Genomic DNA, 17,572 nt, shown 5'->3' with positions numbered 1-17,572 from the left:
GCGGTTTCATCCTGTGCTCACCACGCTGCCACGTCGCTGGGGCCCATGGCTACACCCCAGTCTCCGGCCGGTGACTCCCTGACTGCCCGTCAGGAGTCCCGCACCTTACGACCATGCTGCTGCCACCAGGTCTGTTCTCGTGCTGGTCTGGTAGCTGAGACTCTGACTGTCTTACCCATGGTTGTGCCCAGGGCTGTGCATGTGCGAGCACATGGCATGGATCTATTGCTAAGCAACTGCACTCCACTGCTCCCTGTCTGCAAGCTCTTGCTGGTCACTGTGTCTCCTGATTGCCTGAGCTCGTCCGCTGCCATGTAATTTTGCTCTGTTGCTATGGAACAGAGACCCATTGCTGCATGGCTACTCGTGATTGTCACGGACCTGTACACCATTGCCACCCACCCAGGTTCTAGTGCTTGTGACTGGGCTCTACTGGCCACATGAATGTTTGTCTAGGTCCTACCTTTGTCCTTCCAGGCTCTGGCTAGGAAGTAGGATCTGGAGCTGGGTCTCCAGGACCCAGTGAGGGCAAGGAGTTAGGGGGAGAGAGGCCTGGGTGCCTAGCCCTGGATCCACTGGGTCCCTCAGACACTCACGGAGTCTTCGGGGCAGTGGGCCTGCCCCTCCCCCTTTCCCAGCCCAGCCTGTCCCAGGCCCCTATCCTGTTCCCTCCTATTCCTGACTCTTGACACCATTTCATTGTTTCTTGGGCTGTGGGGGCGTGTGCTGAAAGCCCCACGCCTGCCTCAGTCCTCCAACCCCTCATTCCTCTACAGCCATCTGGGACGCACTGGGCTTTACGCCAGGCAACACAGGTGAGCAGGCTCAGGGAGGCTTGAGCAGGGCCGTGCCACCTCCGGGCTTGCTCATTGCCGTCTTTGTACAGTTAGAAGCTCAGACTAGATGATTCGAAGTTCTTTCTGCTGTACTTCCTGTCTACCAGGGGGTCTATCACCTGGCCCGATAAGCATTTACCTACATCCGTGTTGGGCCAGGTCTGAGCGGGGCCCTGGAGTCCAGAGATGAGGAAGCCAGTGTCCTCTTAGTTCAAGGGCTGATGGTGGTGGCTGAGTGGACCTGACCCCGCAGCAAACCAGGGAGAAGAGCCAGTGCTTGTGGTCTTGCCAGGTCCTCCGCAAGGGGGAGGGTGGGGGGAGTAGCCCACTGATGGGCCTGCTGGGGAGTGCTCAGAGGGCGTGCTGGAGTTAGCTCTGCATTGGACCCACGCACATCTCTGACAGCCTGTGGGTGTCGGGCGGCGCTGAGCTCCTTGCCCGCACTCAGAGCCTCACAGAATCCCGTCTGAATGCCAATGGGCCACTTATTTCTCCTTGCCTCTGTCACTCACAATGGTTACTCAACCTCTCACTTCAAAACTGTGCTTTCTTGTGGCTAACCTTGACTCCTCAAGCTGCAGTCTCATCCCACCTCTCATGGTTGAACTCTTAAGAGAAGATCAAGACTAACTACAGGTGGGGCAGCCGGATGGCTCAGGTGGTTAGAGCGCGAGCTCTCAGCAACAAGGTTGCTGGTTCAATTCCCGCATGGGATAGTGGGCTGCGCCCCCTGCGACTAAAGGTTGAAAACGGCGGCTGGATGTGGAGCAAAGCTGCGCCCTCCACAACTAGATTGAAGGACAACGACTTGGAGCTGATGGGCCCTGGAGAAACACACTGTTTCCCAATAAAATTTTAAAAAGTAAAAAAGACTAACTGCAGGCATTTTTTCATTTTTCACGCTTTTCAAAGTCTCCAGACACAGAGTCTGAATCTTTGTTTCCAACCCAACTGACGCCTGAGCTGGGAGGTCACGTCTGAGGGCTGCTTTCCCCAAAGGCACAGGTGAGAGGAGGGGTGTAGAGGTGGCCTTTGAGAGCTCAGGGCTGGGCAGGGAGCATCCTGGCCACACCCAGCAGATAGCAACCCTTCCTACTCATCTGATGGGATGGATTCTAGGAAGGTGCAGAAATGCCAGGGGAAGATGCAGAGGCTGTCGGTGGAGAGGGGCGTGTCCCGAGAGGAGAGAGCCCCGGGCTTCCTCATGGGCCCATGGCCTCGGCTGGGGCCGTTTCTCAGAATCTTCCAGAGCAGCGTTCCCCATGGGAACCGCTATGGAAGAAGGGAGGGCACCACACTTGAGTTCAGCCGTGGTTGCTGGGTGGTACCTGTTAGGGACTTTGCCTGGGCCGTCTTTTTGGCAGCCTTCACTTGAGCTCTGTGTCAAGGGACAGGGACTCAACACTGGCCCCTCCCAAATTAAGGCTCCACCTTGGCCACCTTGGCCTCCCCTTGCCCAGCATCTGGCCAGTTCCCATGATCAAAAACACAGAGTCTGACCAAAGACGCTGTCCTCTTTTCTTTGAGGCTCAATTTCCTTTTTCAGAAGCTCAGACTCATCTCTCTGGGTGGCTTCCAATACGCAGTGCTCCTGAGCAAGGTCTGGGTGGGTGACTACTTAAGCGGGTACAACCAGGTCCTGCGAGCGTTGCAGGCTTTGATGTGAAAGCCATCATACAGAAGTTCCAGTCAGAAGGTAGAGAAACCCGGTCAAATGAAGAACCCACCCCTTCCACAAGTTTGGCTTTGGGGTAACTCACATGCAGAGCGTGCCCAAGGGGAGGTCTACTTGCCACCTGAGGCGTCACCAGGCCCCCAGAGGGCAGTCAGCCGCTGATGTGGCACCTGTCGCGGCTCCAGCCCCCCCGCCCCCACCCAGGGGGAAGACACTCACCATTTCACGGGACATCAGTGGCCTCTGAGGCTCTTCCTCTGCTCCCTGAGAGGGGGACGTGCTGGAGTCCATCGTGGAGCTGACTGTGGCCTTGGACCAGGACTCACGGATGGAACCCAGCTTCTCATCTAAGATCTTGGGGTCCAGGATGGGCAGCACCTTGCTGCTGTTTGGGGTTAAGAAGTTTTCTGGTCTCTGGGAAGAGAAGATGCGGAGAAATGCTCTGTGCCTCTCTCTACAAGTGCACCTTCCACACTCCGTGCTTCTCCTCGTGGCTCAGGACGCCCTGCACGTCTGGCCCGTCTGCCGCCTGCCACCTGGCCTCCTGCTCACTGGGCCCTGACCACTCTGTCCTGACGTTCCTCTCACAGCCACGTCTTTCATGCCTCAAGGCCTTTGCATCTGCTGTTCTCTCTACCCGGAGAGCCTCACGGTCTTTACGTAGCTGTTCCCTTCTCTTCACTCAGGTTTCAGCACAAATGTGGTTTTCTCAGAGAGGCCCTGCCCTTTGAGATAGAGGCCCATCCTATTGAAAGTGACCCCTGCTCCAATATACTCTCTATTCACATACCTTTTTACGGTGTTCATAGTACTTCCTGTACTAGAAAATTCTTTCCAACAATGTGTTCACTTGTTTACTATCTGCCTCATTCCTCCAATCCCCACAGAATGTAAGTTACATGGAAGCAAGGACCTTGTTTATCCTTCATTGTAGATGCTCAATAAATATTTGTTGAAAGAATAAACTGTACCATCTATGACTTCCACACTCCGTGCAGTCACAACAGCTTCTGAAACCTCCACACGCCTGTGACGCCCTTTGCTGCGTAGGCTTATTTTCCATTCCATCTCCTCTGTCACTTTCTCCTCTTATCACCCATTAAACAGAGCACAGCGCTCCTCTCTTCTCTCTGATAATCCTCCTTCTCCCTCCATGTCCCTTTCCCTCGTCTCTTCTTCCCCTCCTGGCACAACTATCGCTCTCATCTCTGCTTATCTAGAAATCGACCCCACTCAAATACAGCCCCTCCAGGAAGGCTAATGGCTCTGCGCACACTTGCTTGAAGCTTTCCGGTGTTCTTTCAGCCCAGCGGCTGGCTCTCTCCGCTCACACTGGTCTCTAATTCCAGGACTGTTTGCCAGTTTTGTTTTGCTAACAACACTTTCAGTTCCTTGGACTCAGGCACATGTCTTATGCTCCCCGTGGGCAGAGGTTACTTTAAAGCTCTGTTGGAAATCCACGGTAAGCCCTAGAAAGTGCTCATCATTTGAGGAATTATGCAGTATCACATTTGTAGGGACCTCAAAGGTGACCCACTTCCACCCTCCATCAGCTGACGGAATTCGGTCTTGGCCACTCAGCAGACATTTATGCCATTGTCTAGACTGTTGTGTTAGAAACAAACAGAACAACGGACACAGTACCAACCAGAACAGATGTGTTCAGTGCTAGAGGTGCCCGAATGTCTGACCTGTAATCAACAGGTGGGAAGGAATGCAGCTGGGTCCCTCTTTAAGTGGATACTCTGTGTGAAGACACACACATATGAACCAGATAAGTTGGGACAATGACCTTTCATTTTACCACTGGGATCCTTTAAATGATTCCTCTTTGCCCTTTAAAAATCACATATGGTGTGCAGAAATTCATTAACACGAAGGCTTTTCAGGCTCGTGTCAGTAGAGTAAGGGATAGTCAGTTGCACGAGTACAGAGGTACCCAGTCTGGCCTGGGGCTCATTTTACAGCCTCCCCCCACCTCCGGTCAAATAAGTACAAGGATAGATAATTCCAAAGAGAAAGCAGCTATGTGAAGACTCTTGGGATGGGAAGAGGGAAGCATTGGACAGCCCTGAGGCTGATTACAGCACCTACTGTACTTCGTAATCAAGATTTTGGGCCTGTTTTGTCCCTGGGCACTAGGCCTGGCTGTCTCTCTCACCTGCTCTTCTCAGTAGCTATGGTTCAGGGAGGGCAAGAGTCACTTGGAGGCTACCCACTGAACACCCCCGGCGCCTCTATGTAGCACCTGAGTCAGTAGGTTTGGGGGTTTGGGGTTTTCTGTGTGTTTTATGTAGGAAAAAGCACCACATCTCTCTCGGTCAGAACAGCTGAACACCGGACTGGCTGCAGAGGGAGAACAACAGAATGCATACTGGATGGATGGAAGGACAGATGGATGGATGGACGGACTGACGGATAGATGGATGGATGGATGGATGCAGGAGAGAATGAAAGAAAGAGTAACCAGCCAGGGCAAAGACTAACTCCCCATTGATGATGTGGCCCCTGGGGCTGGGGTGAGATGCTGAATCAGGACCTGTAATGACATTTCTCCTCATTTCTAGGCAGAAAGCCAATGTTGATGCCCTGGATTTCATAGACTGCCATCTAATCCAGTTAGAGGAGGAAGTCGGAGTAATGAAATCAAGGGGCAGGCCTCCAGAGGTGCCTCAGCACTTCTGAAAGCAGGGACACATGGCTGAGGAAGTCCCCTCTCCCACAGCCTGTCTCCTTGCTATCCACCCTCTGTGGCCCCAGCACCAGCTCAGTGACCCAGAGCTGACATTTACAGGGACAGAGTGGAGCTGAGCACTCACCTGATAATTTTATGTGGATTCTGAAATTTATTGTGTATAATTCATTTAATTTCATCACAAAGGTAAAATAAAAAGGAGACTGACCCCTCCGTCCAGCCCTGGCTGTGCTTTCACCCCATCAGCCTAGGGTGTTCTGAGAAGGAAGAAAGGAAAGGCAGACCATCTATGGGCTGCCTGTCCCCTGTTCCTGAACCCCACCCCCGTCAGACTCAGTGGTTCTGCTCTACTCTGCCCTTTCTGTGGGTGGCCTTGACCTGTATCTGCTCCCACAGCTATTTCATGCCAGCACCTCCCCATCCAACACCAACCCTGCAGGTCTCCTGCCAACATTTCCAATTAATTTTGCCAAGATTTACCTTGGCCTGGGGGTTGGGAGCAAGGTGGATGGGTGACTTTTGTAGAAAAGTCTTTAGAGCTGCACACAGCACAGGCCCCGCAGGGAAGGCCAGAGGCAGCTGCTCGTCCACGTGCCTCACTTTAGGCAAGAGCCTAAATTCTCCCTAATAGTCCCCTTTCTTTAGGGCCGACATTACCTCTTCAGGTTCCTTAGCTTCAACTTGCCCACGATTTGGGGATTGCGCTCCTCATGAAGAAGGAGTTTGTCTAAGACCACAGGGAAGGGCCATGCAGCTGGAAGTGGAGGATGGGGCCCAATGCTACAGTGGGGATGGAGTGGAGAGAGAGTGGAGCCTTGCCAGCCTTGCATGGCTCTTCCCGTGTCCTCCAGGTGGGGGCTGCTGGCTCACCCCACAAGCCTGCCTACTTGTTTTTCTATTTGGCAGGCCCTGCCCCGCCTGCTGAGGCAGCTTGGGGCTGACAAGTGGCCCCTTGCTCTGTGGCTCCAGGGCTGCAGCACGTCCTGCTTCATTAGGGCTGTAATTGGACACCTACTTTGAAAGCACAAAGTGATGCACAGACATGCACTGGCTCAGACTCGGAGCACAGCCCGCTGCTGCTTGCCTGCCACAGCTGCCCCACACCACAAGTGACGGACGTGGTGGGGAGAAGACACCCCTTCCTCCTGTCTCTCAGCCCTCACTGTTGCCTGCAGGAGGGTCTGTTGAGACAGACCAGACCAATAGTATCACAAGCTCAAGGCTTCTTGGGTCATCTGTTTCCCTTCCACCGCTAACATCTTCTGCTTCCCTCCTGCCCATTCCATTCCCCAGGTCCCTGATCATGCAAAATGCAGCAGTTCCAGCCTGCTCTGGCAATTACAGACTAGCCAGGTTGCAGCTGCTGTCCTTGGTGCTGAAAGTGCCCACCTTCCGGCCTCCCTGCCTCTCGCCCCGCCCTGAGCCTTCCCGCTGGAGCGCACATGCTCTTAATTCAATTAGCTGGCCCTGAACCCTCCCCAGGGAGCCTGGAGCGGAAACTGACAAATTCTGTTTAACAAAGACATTTGTCCCCCGCCCCACCGGCTTTGGGCTCTGCCCGCCTGTATCCTGCTCATTAGGTATCTAACAAAGTGCATCCCAAGAAATCTGCTTCCAATCGCTAGTAATTCAGGAGGCCTGATGCAATTTTCTCCCTGATAAGGGTGTCTCGCCCGCTGGCAAGCACCGTAATGAGCCCTGTGCAGCGGCTCCCGATCAGTCACTGCTTTGTCATTTCCTGTGGCCACAGTTGCAGGTTCTTATCTCTTCAGCTGAAGGCGAGTCTCAGACAACAGGCCCCTCCAAGAGGGCGTGCTGCCTTCCTGCATACTGCAAGCCTCGTTGGTGGCATCCTGTGCCGTCCTGCAGCTGCGGCAAGTCTGTCTGCCAGCCAAGAAGGGCCCCAATGTTAATCCTCACTGGGGCCATGATTCTTTCTCCAGCAAATGGTGTCAGAGGGTTAATCTAAAAGTAAGTTGTGGGGTCAGGGGAGGGGAGCCAGTGAGAGGATTTTTAAAAATTCGGGCAGGGATTTTAGAACTAGAGCCCTGTCTGTGGTTCAGTGGATAGGTTGTGGGCTCACTTTTGTAAGTCTGAAACCTGGTCTTTCTACATTTATTTTTTCCTTTGCATTCCTCCTGTTCACATCTGGAGAGACCTTTCCAACATATAGGTCAGATCATATCCTACTGCTGCTCTAAGACCTTCCTTAGCTTCTCATCTCTTTGTGACAAAGTCTAAACTCCGTCATCCAGGCCCTCCAAAATCCTGGCCCCATCTACCTCTCCAGTGTCACTGCCCACAGCAGCTTCCCTATGTCCTATGTACTCAGACACTGTCATGCCTCCATGGCTTTGCCCTTGTGGTTCCTTCTGCCTGAAGCAACCTTGCCTTGCCAATTTCCATGCCACTCTTTGAGGCAGAGCTCACCAAGTTTCTCTGTGACTCTTCCCCTAACCTTTGGATGTTCAATGCACCTACCTCAGCACCTACCTTAGCAAGACGGGCGATCCCTAACCTTACATCTACATCTAGTTTGGCTGAAGGGAGGTCTAGGCTATGGCAGTCTGGCTCTGATGTGGGGAGAAACCCAAGAGCACCCCCATTTCTGAGAAGATTGGTGTGGAAGCTTTCGCCCTGTCTCTCTTCCTCTCCTCCTCCTTCTTCAATCCACCAATTATGCATTTGGTTCATGGGAGAGCAGAGCAGGCCAGTTTCCTTAGCCAGCCCTACGTTCTGACTCAGTACACTCCATCTGTGGCTGGGAGTCACAGGCTCTATTCTCAAAGCAACACAGGATCTGTGCTTGGTGAGGTATTGGCAAGAAGCCGGCAGTGTGGCTCTTGGTGCAACCCTGTCCACCCTGGGAGCTCACAGGCCAGGAAGCAGGGCTTCGCTTTCTTCATCTCCTTTCCAGCCCCCAGGGTATACTTGGGACTTTAGCAAGTTGAGTCTCTGGAGAGATGATTGTCTCTTCTCCATTCCTTGAAAAACTGCTGTGAAGTCAGGGTGCTACTGGTGACGCTTATCTTCAGCACTTGACAAGCCTTCCTTATGGATGTGAGTCTGGTGGAGCAGCTGTCGTGAGGGGTGGGCACCAAGTGACGCGTCAGCGGGCTCTACGTTCCCCTCCCCAGAGAGCCCTGTCCTCATCCCTGAAGAGTCCAGCACACTTGTCAGCAGCCTGGGTGACCAAGCACTTCCTGCACTGGGTGTCGGCCAGACACAGCCGGGCACTTACACATGCTCCTTCACTCAACTTTCACTATGTTCCTGGCTGTAGGGGTCACAACCCCCTCCCATAGATGAGGAACGTGAAACTCAGAGTGGCTACGATGAAGTGGGAGATCCAGGATTCAAACCCAGACCTAAGGATGGACACTTTTTAGAGTATATCACAGCACTGGACGTGTCCTGACCCCCTCCACAGATGAGCTGGAGGTTGGGGTGAGGATGGAAGTGGGACTGTGAACGTGATACGTGACAAAATCTGGGTCTAGAATGATCGCAAGCCCAGATGATGGGCTGAGATGAAGAAGGTGAAACATCACAGGGAAGAGAAACCCTGCCTCAGTTCAAAATAGAGCAGCAGAAGTTCAAGGTGAAGACGTACTGCCTGATAAAGGCTCACGGGCCAGACTGGACTCACAGGCTCTAAATGAACCCCTATAGCCTTGGTTAGTGATAAAATAAAGCAAATGATAGATTTTGGCTACACCAAAGGAGAGAATGTGTTTGGAGAAAGGGGGTGATGGTCCTATTCTATCCTCTAATTTTGATCCAGCCCCTCAGTTTTGGGGGTACACTGTAAGAGGAATCTTGTCAAGAGGAGACATGCAGGAAGATGAGCAGCAGAAACCAAGTGTGACAAAAGGCAGTCAGGGAAGGAGCATTGGTCAGGCGGGAGACGACATCGCAAGTCTGCAGACATCCGCAGGGCTCGTGTGGCCGTGGGAGCTGACTTCTCTGCAGCTGGCCTCAGGAATGAGAAGGCAGGGCCTGGGGAGGGCCTGGAGACAGGCAAAAGGGAGACCTTGACGTAGGCGCTGACAGAGGCTGGAGAGGGCTTCCTGGGAGGTGATGAGCCGGCACAAGAAGTTAGCCAATAGCCTAGAGAAGCCTGTGTGTTAGAGCGAGGGTCAAACTCCCTCCCTGAGTGGGGAGAATGGGGGGAACTGTATGAAAAGCAAGAGGCTGTGGGGGAGCAATATTTATCCCCAAGGCATGAAACACACTACTGGGAAGGGTTCACCATTGTGAAAAGCAGGCAAGAGCCTTTTGTGGTGGGACGGGGAGCCCCACCCCAACGCTGGGTATCGCATCTGTGAGCCAAGGGCCAGGCTGGTCCTGGAAAAGCACAGGCTCTCACCCATGAGTCCCCAGCTTCCTTGGGGTTGGATTGGGCCTAGCGTCTGAGCAGGTGGGGGAAAGGGTACCTGTGAGCTGGGGAGGGCTAGGCCTGTTCCTGCCACCTGCCATCTGGCCTGGGAGAGTGAGAGGACAGGGATGGTAGGGTTTGGTGGTAGAAGCAAAAACAGGCCAGGGGTATTGTAAGGTTGTGGGAGGGGAAAGGGTCTCTCTCTGGATCCGTCATTGTCCTTATGGTAGTTGCTTCATAGCTGGAGTCTTGGGGGTGGGGACAGAACCTTCCATAGGATAGAACCAGCCAAGGAGGCTGCTGTGCCATCCTAGACCCTCGGCTTTCCTGGCAGCTGTGCTTGTGAGGAAATGGAGGCCGGCTGGTGTTGGGGCTTCTCTGAGGACCAGCCTATGGCTGTCATGTGTGCCTTTCAGAGAAATTCCTAAAAATTATCAAAAGCCAGCAGCCTATCCCCTGCCCTCCCATCCACATTTTCTAAACAGCCACTTGTCCCCACTCTGGGTGGGGCTCCAGAGAGAGTTTTGTAACTGGTTTGAATTAAAACACCTGGGCAGCCTTTTGCCTGGCACAGAAGACCCATGCGTCCCTTTCAGTGAGGGGAACAGGGAGGAAGAGGGTCAGACGGACTTGGGAGCTGCTCCTTCCCCCATCCAGCAAGTGCCACGTCCTCCTTTCCTCAAATGCACCCTCCCTGTGCCTACATCCAAGGAAGCCAGTGGATTTCACGTCCTGCCAGCATCTCTCAGGGCTATGGGATGAGGGTGGCCAGCCATCTGAGAGGTCCTACCTCTTCCTGGTGCTCTGGCACCTGCCTAGGCGAGACTCTGGAGCCCACCCCAGCCCTGCGGGGCTGTGCTGCTGACCACCCACGTGACTGTGGACTTGACCCCCCTCACGGGAAGCCGGGACCTAACAAGGAGCGCCTACTATGTGCGCCAGGCTCCGGTCCTGGGTTGGCCTAGGAGACCTGGTTTGTATGGGCCTCACTTCAAAGAGGCTGTTTGCCAGCTGGAGGGCACCCAGGATGCTGCAGTATCTTGAAACCAGTTCATTAAAAGAGAAGGCTTCTTAGCCTGGAGAAGCGGAGACTCCCAGGGGACCAGATCACACTCTTCAAAGAGAGGAGGCCAACATCAGAGGGGGAGTGGAGGAGACCAAAGGTTTATTCGTGTCTGTGTCTGTGGAGTAGCCACAGGCTCGGGGATTCTTAGAGCCTAAGCATGTCCAAGGTCAAGCCCCACAGAATGTGCAATAAGGGGACGTTTTCTATGTGTCTGTGTGTAGTTACACGCGTGCTCATCAGCACACACAGTCCAGCTTAGTGGGTCACCAGCTGCAGCAGGGGCCATAGAGAAGCCCCGCCAGAGGGAAGAGCTTCATTCATCACCAACAGGACCCGCTTCATGCACAATATCGTCAACCAGGAGACCAGCCTTTTTGCCATTCACTGAGACTGCAGGCTTTGTTGGCTAGTCTGCCTGCCAGCATGCTGGTCGCCTGACCATGTGCCAGAGTCTCCAGAACCGGCACAGGAAGCTTGCTGGGGTTGCACTGTAGCCCCAGAGGGCAGAGCCAGGAGCCTGGGGCAGAGGGAGGGCTCTGGGAGGCAGAGCAGGTTCAACGTCAGTGAGGGTTTCTGTCCCTTGCAGCCACTGCGGCGTGGGATGCGTTGCTTCTAGAGGCGGCGAGCGCCCTATCACGGCCGAGCATGAGGAGAGGCTGGCCGCCCACAGTGGACATCGTCAAAGAGAGTCCTATCCAGGGTGGGCTGCTGAGACACCGCTGGGGTCTCCAGCTGTTTGGGAATGCCACAGCACTCTTGTTCCTAGAGCGCTGCGTGATGTGGAAGCAGTGGGCATGGGGAGCCTGTTCACCAAAGTGTCAATTAACCAGGATGGCCTGTCCTGTGGAGGTTCACTGGAAACGAGGCTTCCCTCAAGTGGGAGGGACCCACGTAGGGCACGTGTATAATTTCTCTGGAGGTATTTCCTCTCTGTAGCACATCTGACTATGAGCGAGAAGCTGCCCTGAGACGGAACTGTTAGCCACACGGACGAGGGGTCCCCAAAGGCCCATCATCGCACCCCTGCAGCTGGAGTGTCCACAGGGCACTCTAAGGCCTCCAGACTTCAGGTGTGGCTCATAGAACTTTGAACAGCGTTTGATTTAAATGATGGGAAAACTGATGGTTGTGGTCCCACAGGCTGGAAAGCAAAGATGAAGGCCAGGTACCTTCCACCATGAACTTGCGGGCGATACCTTAGGTGGAACAATCAGATGGAAGGAACCTGGTCTTTTTGTCACAGCAAAATCCACAGAGCCTGTCTGAGCGTTCTGTCATGTCACCTTGTTTGGTTTCATCAGGCCTCTTCTCAGGAGCTGACATCTGCTCATGAACTGATTTGCTCATTGTCTGGTCCACACTCCTTGCTCTCTAAGAATGCAAGCTTTATGAAGGCAGGGCCTTTTTCTCGTCTTCTTCAATGTAAGATCCCTGAAACCAGGACGTATCTGCTACAAAGCAGGCGCTTAGCAACTGTTTGCAGTTGCATGGAGAACATTGGTGGTAGGCCTGTGAAGGCGAGGGTGAGGCACACGGAGCCTGGGATGGGTCTTCAGACGGAGCTGCAATACTATGTGGCCTGTTCCTTAGTTCTCAACACTGTCCCTCCAACCCAGAGGGAGGAGGGCACCAAAAGGGTTCAGACGCTAGCAGAGAGCCATGCCCAAGCCTGATGAGGGTGAATTCAAGGCAGATGGGTTCCACGGCTGCCAGTCCCCCCCCCCCCCCCCCCCCCGTCCTCATTGCAATCCACAAGGGCAACCAAAATTCTAGTCCTCGTTAAATATATGCAGAGAGAAAGAATGAATGGGTTGGTGTTATGGGTGCAAGAACCTTACGCCAAACCTTCCACCTACACTAGCACTTCACCCCTAGGTTCCTAGATTAGACTTCAAGATTCTAGAATCAAAGTGAGTTGGGACCAATTCTCAGATAGGTTTACCAATAAATCAGTTAGCCACAAAGAGATTTAGCTTCTGTGTGTGCCAATGTGGGCATGAAAATGTTTGTACATCAGTTTGCATATGTGCGGGAGCCTGTATATATACATTAGGTGTGTGCACCGTTGCAAAGGGGTGTGTGTGTGCGTGTGTACGTTAGTGCACATGTGACTGTCCACGTGTGGTATTCAGATGCCATTGTGTGAGGGAGTGTGTATGTGTAGAGCTGTGTGTATGAATTCTTGGCTGCTGCAGAATCTGAATTTCCTCTAGTAATATTTTCCTGGTACACACCCAATCTCGGTCTTCTTTCTTTTCCTTTCTTCTCAGAAATCCATTACTGAAAGGTTTTTACCCGCCTCCAGGGGGAGGGGATTGGGGGAAGGGGAAGCTAAAATCACAAGGCCCAGATCAAAACACTCAGCAGCTCAATGAATTCACAGCGTTTTCCCGCATGACTTGGAGGGATAATTTAGTGAGGTCGCCAGCTGGAAGGAAAGGGATTAATTCTGCACTTAGCACAGCTCGTGTGAATAATTCATCACTGAGACCTTTGTGCCCAGCCCCTGGGCAACTGGGAAATTGTCCTGCCCACCTGCCTGTTGCCTGCCTGGGTCCCCCAGTGCCCTGACCAGGGGCACTTGATGCTCCTCTCGGTCCTCAGAACACATGTGTTCCAGTGAAGGGGCAGGAGCAAAGGGAGGTAAGGAAGCCAGGAGGGGCCAGCGGCCTGGCAGACTCTAGGTCCTGAGAAGAGGGCGTAAAGCGTTGAGTCCAATCTGGGACATTTTTCTCCAACGACTTTCCTTTCCTTTTGGGGGTATTTTGCTGCTTCTGTGTCCTCTCTTCTCAGTACCTTCTTGGCCCTTCACCTGGTTTGGTGGTGGGGGGATGTCAGGTTATCTAACAAACTCTCTCACCAGGAATCAGAGGAAGCTCTACAAGGCAATGCAGGATATCACACAGTGGGGCACGCTACTGGGAAGTCTCGGGCACACACCAGAGGCCTTGTGGCGAGACACTGGCTCGCTGGCACCTTCCCAGATAGACACCTCTTCGCCCACACCATGGGATCCCCTGTGTTCTTCATGCATAAGGTCACAGGGCCACGTATTACCCCAGAACTGTGGCTAGTTTTCCTGGCAGGAGAAGCTGGAAGCAGTGGGCTGCCCTGCTCACCAGCCTGCCATCATTTCCTGGACTCATGGTCCTAAACTGCCCACATCCCAGCTTCACACCTCCTGTCCCAGCACCACAAGAAGACACTGGAAAAACTCCAGCAGGTGCCTGCCAGGTGTGCTGGGGCCAAATGACCAGGCTCCAGTCTGGCCTCAGAGCCCAGGTATAGCTGGCTGTAAGAAGAGACCCCATCCCTCAGGCAGGGCTCTGGTATCTTTCCACTTGGATCAACCCAGCTGTGGCAGGCAGCATTCCAACCATGCGCCCCCAAGAGCCCACATCGAATCCCTGGCACCTGTGGGCATGCTGAGCTGTCACTCCTGTGCTGGTCATACGGCACAGTGGACCTTAGGATGGGGACATTATCAGAGTGGGTCTGACCTAATTACACGAGACCTTTAAAACAGAGTGTTTTCTCTGGCTGCTGACAGTGGAGGAAGTCAGAGTTTGGAAGTGCAAGGGGGATTTGACGTGCCTGTGGCTTGAAGGTGGGAGAGGCCATTGTGAGAAGGAAGGTGGGTATCTTCAGGAGCTGAGAGGGGCCCCGGCCAGGAAACAGCGACCTCAGGCCTACAACTACTGGGAACTGGATTCTGATGACAACGTAAATGAGCCTAGAAGCTCACTCTTCCTAGAGCTTCCAGAAAGGAACGTGGCCCTGACGACACCCGGATTTCAGCCATGCTCTGTAGGACTGCCTACTGGTTTGAGCTCATAAATCGGTGTTGTTTTAAGCTGCTAAGTTTGTGGTAGTTTGCTATGCAGCAACAGAAGCTGATTGCCTAGTTCACCCTCGTAGAACCTCGATCCCAGTGGGCCAGGCTTGGCATGGGCCGGGTTAGAGGTTCACTCCCAGATCTGGGTGGCCCTCTGCTCCAACTCTGCTGTTTCTAATCTCACTCTCTCTTTCTGGTTTTCTGGAGCCTCAAGTCACCCTCAGACATTTCCATGCAAAGCAGCAGTTCCCTCCTCCCAGAAGCCCCTGAGCCCAGCCCTGAATAAGGCCGGCAACTGTGAAGGAGGTTGGAACCCACTGAGAGTCTATAGGAGGTGGCACATGGTTTCCAGGCCCTGACTTTCCCCTGATCTGCACAACCTTACCTCAGAGGAAAGCAGCTGAAAGGAGAGATCCACCGTGGGGGCCTCACCATTCATGGTTTTCAGCTTGGTGTCCTGGGGAGAGAAGAAGGGAGAAGACCATGGTGTCTTGCGCAGCTTCTGCCTCTGCTCTGCCCACTGTCCTGGATTCCCCGCAAGGTGCCTGCTGAGGGCTGTGCCCCTAGAGTGGGAGGGAGGCGGACACTGCTCTGCTGCTGCTCACCACCACCTCTGCACCGCCCTTCCCACCTCCAGTGGAGGTGACTGTCACCTCCAGACTTGCCTCCTGCAGAGTGGGGAAGTTCCCATTTGCTGAGGTCTATTCGGACCATATGGCCAGAAGTGGTATTTAGGGAAAAGGTGGCGTAGACATAGACAATGATAATACTATATTAATTCTCATTGAGAACTTACTCTGTTCTAAGTGCTTTACAGGTATTTACCCCCCAAATCTCACAGCAACCCTATGAGAAAAGTACTGTTACTATGAACCCATTTTATAGACAAGGAAGCTGAGGCACTAAGACTTTACATAATTTTCCCATGGTCATGTAAGCTGGTAAGTGGTGGAACCAGAATTTGAACCCAGAGAGTCTGGCTCTGGAGCCCAGGCTCTTGACTCTTATTAAACAGAGAGATGGTGCACAACCATGTGCCCATTTTAGAGATGGGTGCTCTGAGGGTCAGAGAGGTCAAGTAACTTGCCTCACCTTTTACAGCGAGGACTAGGGCAAGTGAGGACTTAAACTAAGGTCTGGCTGGCAAAAGGCCTGAGCTCTTGCTTCTATCCCAGGGGGCCTCCCTGCGCCTCTCCCCAAGTTGGTCTGGGGCAAGGCTGACTTTTGGTGTTTGGGGGAACTCCTGACCCCCGACAGAGGTCAGCTTCCATGGTGGGAGGCCCTACTGGAAGCTGCTGGAGAGGCCACAGCCACCTGTGTTGGTGAGGCGCAGTGGGCCCTGGTGGGCCTGCCGTGGGCCCGGCCCAGGGGGGGACTCACGGTGATGGGGAGCCTCTCCACGCGCAGCCCGTTTAGGCCTTTCCCTGTCAGCATCTTGCGGTACAGACGGCTCATCAGTGGCAACACGGAGATGCCCAGGGGCTTGCGGAGGGCCCCCAACTCGCCGCCTTTCACTGTGGGGGAAGGACCGCTGAGGCTCCCAGCAAAGCCGCCCCCCAGGCTCCTCAGATCCCAGCAGCCGAGGCCCATGGGCCCATGCTTTGGTCCTTAGCCCCGAGTCCTCCCAGCCCTCACCACCCACCTGCTCCTGGGCCTCGGTCTTTGCTCGCACAGTACCTCCTCGTTCTCCGCTCTCCAGGGCTCGTTAAGTTCAAGGGCAGCTCTAACCATACTCCCGTTCTGGGTTTCTACATGGATGTCCCTTGTCCCTGCAGCCCTATAGTGTGGACCTGAGACTGCATCAGCTCATCTCTGACTACTGTCCGCTCCCAGGCTGTGAGCCCTGAGGGCCCCGCCCAGAGCAATAAAAGCACATGGATCCAGGACGGAAACCGGGCTGCCCTGTGGACAAGGAGGGCAGCCTGGTGCCCCCACCTGTCTGTATACACTGGGAGATGGTCCTGGAACCCAGACCCCTTAGCCATCCCCCCAGGGCAGAGACAGCTGGCCTGAACACGCTGACACACATGTCCTGGTGCCTGGCTGCCCTGGCCTGGCACCAGGAGACCTACTCGAAGCTGAGGCGTAGTACTCCAGCACCAGTGCGCTGTCATCTGAGAAGCTGGTGGCTCCATCTCGGCCTTGGAAGAGGAAGGACTGATTCCACAGGGGCAGCTCTGGGGGTCCCCCAGGCTTGGACAGCTGGAAGGAGAAGGTGGGAGTAGGTGGCGGGGCCACAGTTTCTCCCAAAGCAAGCGATGTCTGGACATTGGGTTATGTGTATGTCTATATATGTCACAGATGTTTGTCCTAATTATAAAAGCAACACACACTTAATGAATAAATTTGGGAAATACAGAAAAATAGAAAGATGGGGAAAAAAACCCTAAATTCCTATACTAAAGACAATTGTTCATGACAGTACGGTTCTTTCTAGTTCTTTCCTATGCCTATTTTACATATAATTGTCATCCTAACATGCTCCCTCTTTCATTTACCGTGAAAACCTAAGCATATGCACAGTGAGAAGTAACAATCGTTACTGAGAATTGCAGTAGCTGGCTAGTCTACCATGTGCAAGTGCCCTGGTTTCTGCCTTCCTATTTTTTCCTATAACAGCACGACATTGAACGTTCTTTGACACATATCTCTGTACCTCAGATGATTTCCTTAGTCCCCAAATGGAAATGCTGAGTTAAAGGAAAGACATATTTTAAGGCACTGGATTCATTTTCCTGAAGAGCTGCATCAGCGTCCACACCCACGGCTGGTGGTGTCATGGATGCCAAATTAGACATGACCTCTACCCTAGTCCCCAGCCCCTCTCTGCCCCACACAGGTTCCCCAGCCCCTCGCAGAGGCCATGACAGGTCTTCCACAGGCAGCAGGGGACTTGATGGCACGCTACGCCAGTAGCTGGAGCACCACGTGGGTACTATTTAAACAATGAAACAAGACAGCATTGGCTATAGCCCCCAACTAAGGGGCTACATGAGACATTCCATGGGTGGTCAGAAAAGCCATCCTATAGGAAAATGGACCAAAGGAAGGCTCTGAAGGAAGAGCCTTGGCAGGGTAAAAAAGGGA

General features: G+C 53.6%; 1 protein-coding gene across 1 annotated transcript in view; it reads right to left on the bottom strand.

The window, feature by feature from the left end:
* CCDC33 (coiled-coil domain containing 33) overlaps nt 1-14,979 on the bottom strand; it is a 50,955-nt gene extending 35,976 nt beyond the window's left edge. Inside the window, exons 1-2 of the mRNA XM_074328270.1 lie at nt 14,871-14,979; nt 2,731-2,925 (exon numbers count right to left, since the gene is read on the bottom strand). Coding sequence (XP_074184371.1) covers nt 2,731-2,925; nt 14,871-14,924 — 249 coding nt within the window. The 5' untranslated portion in view covers nt 14,925-14,979. The remainder of the gene's footprint in view (nt 1-2,730; nt 2,926-14,870) is intronic.
* Nucleotides 14,980-17,572: the final 2,593 nt, after the last annotated feature.

This window comes from Rhinolophus sinicus, linkage group LG03, assembly GCF_036562045.2.
Source record: "Rhinolophus sinicus isolate RSC01 linkage group LG03, ASM3656204v1, whole genome shotgun sequence".
In the NCBI taxonomy this organism is placed as follows: Eukaryota; Metazoa; Chordata; class Mammalia; order Chiroptera; family Rhinolophidae; genus Rhinolophus; species Rhinolophus sinicus.
This window is presented reverse-complemented; position numbering and strand designations above follow the sequence as displayed.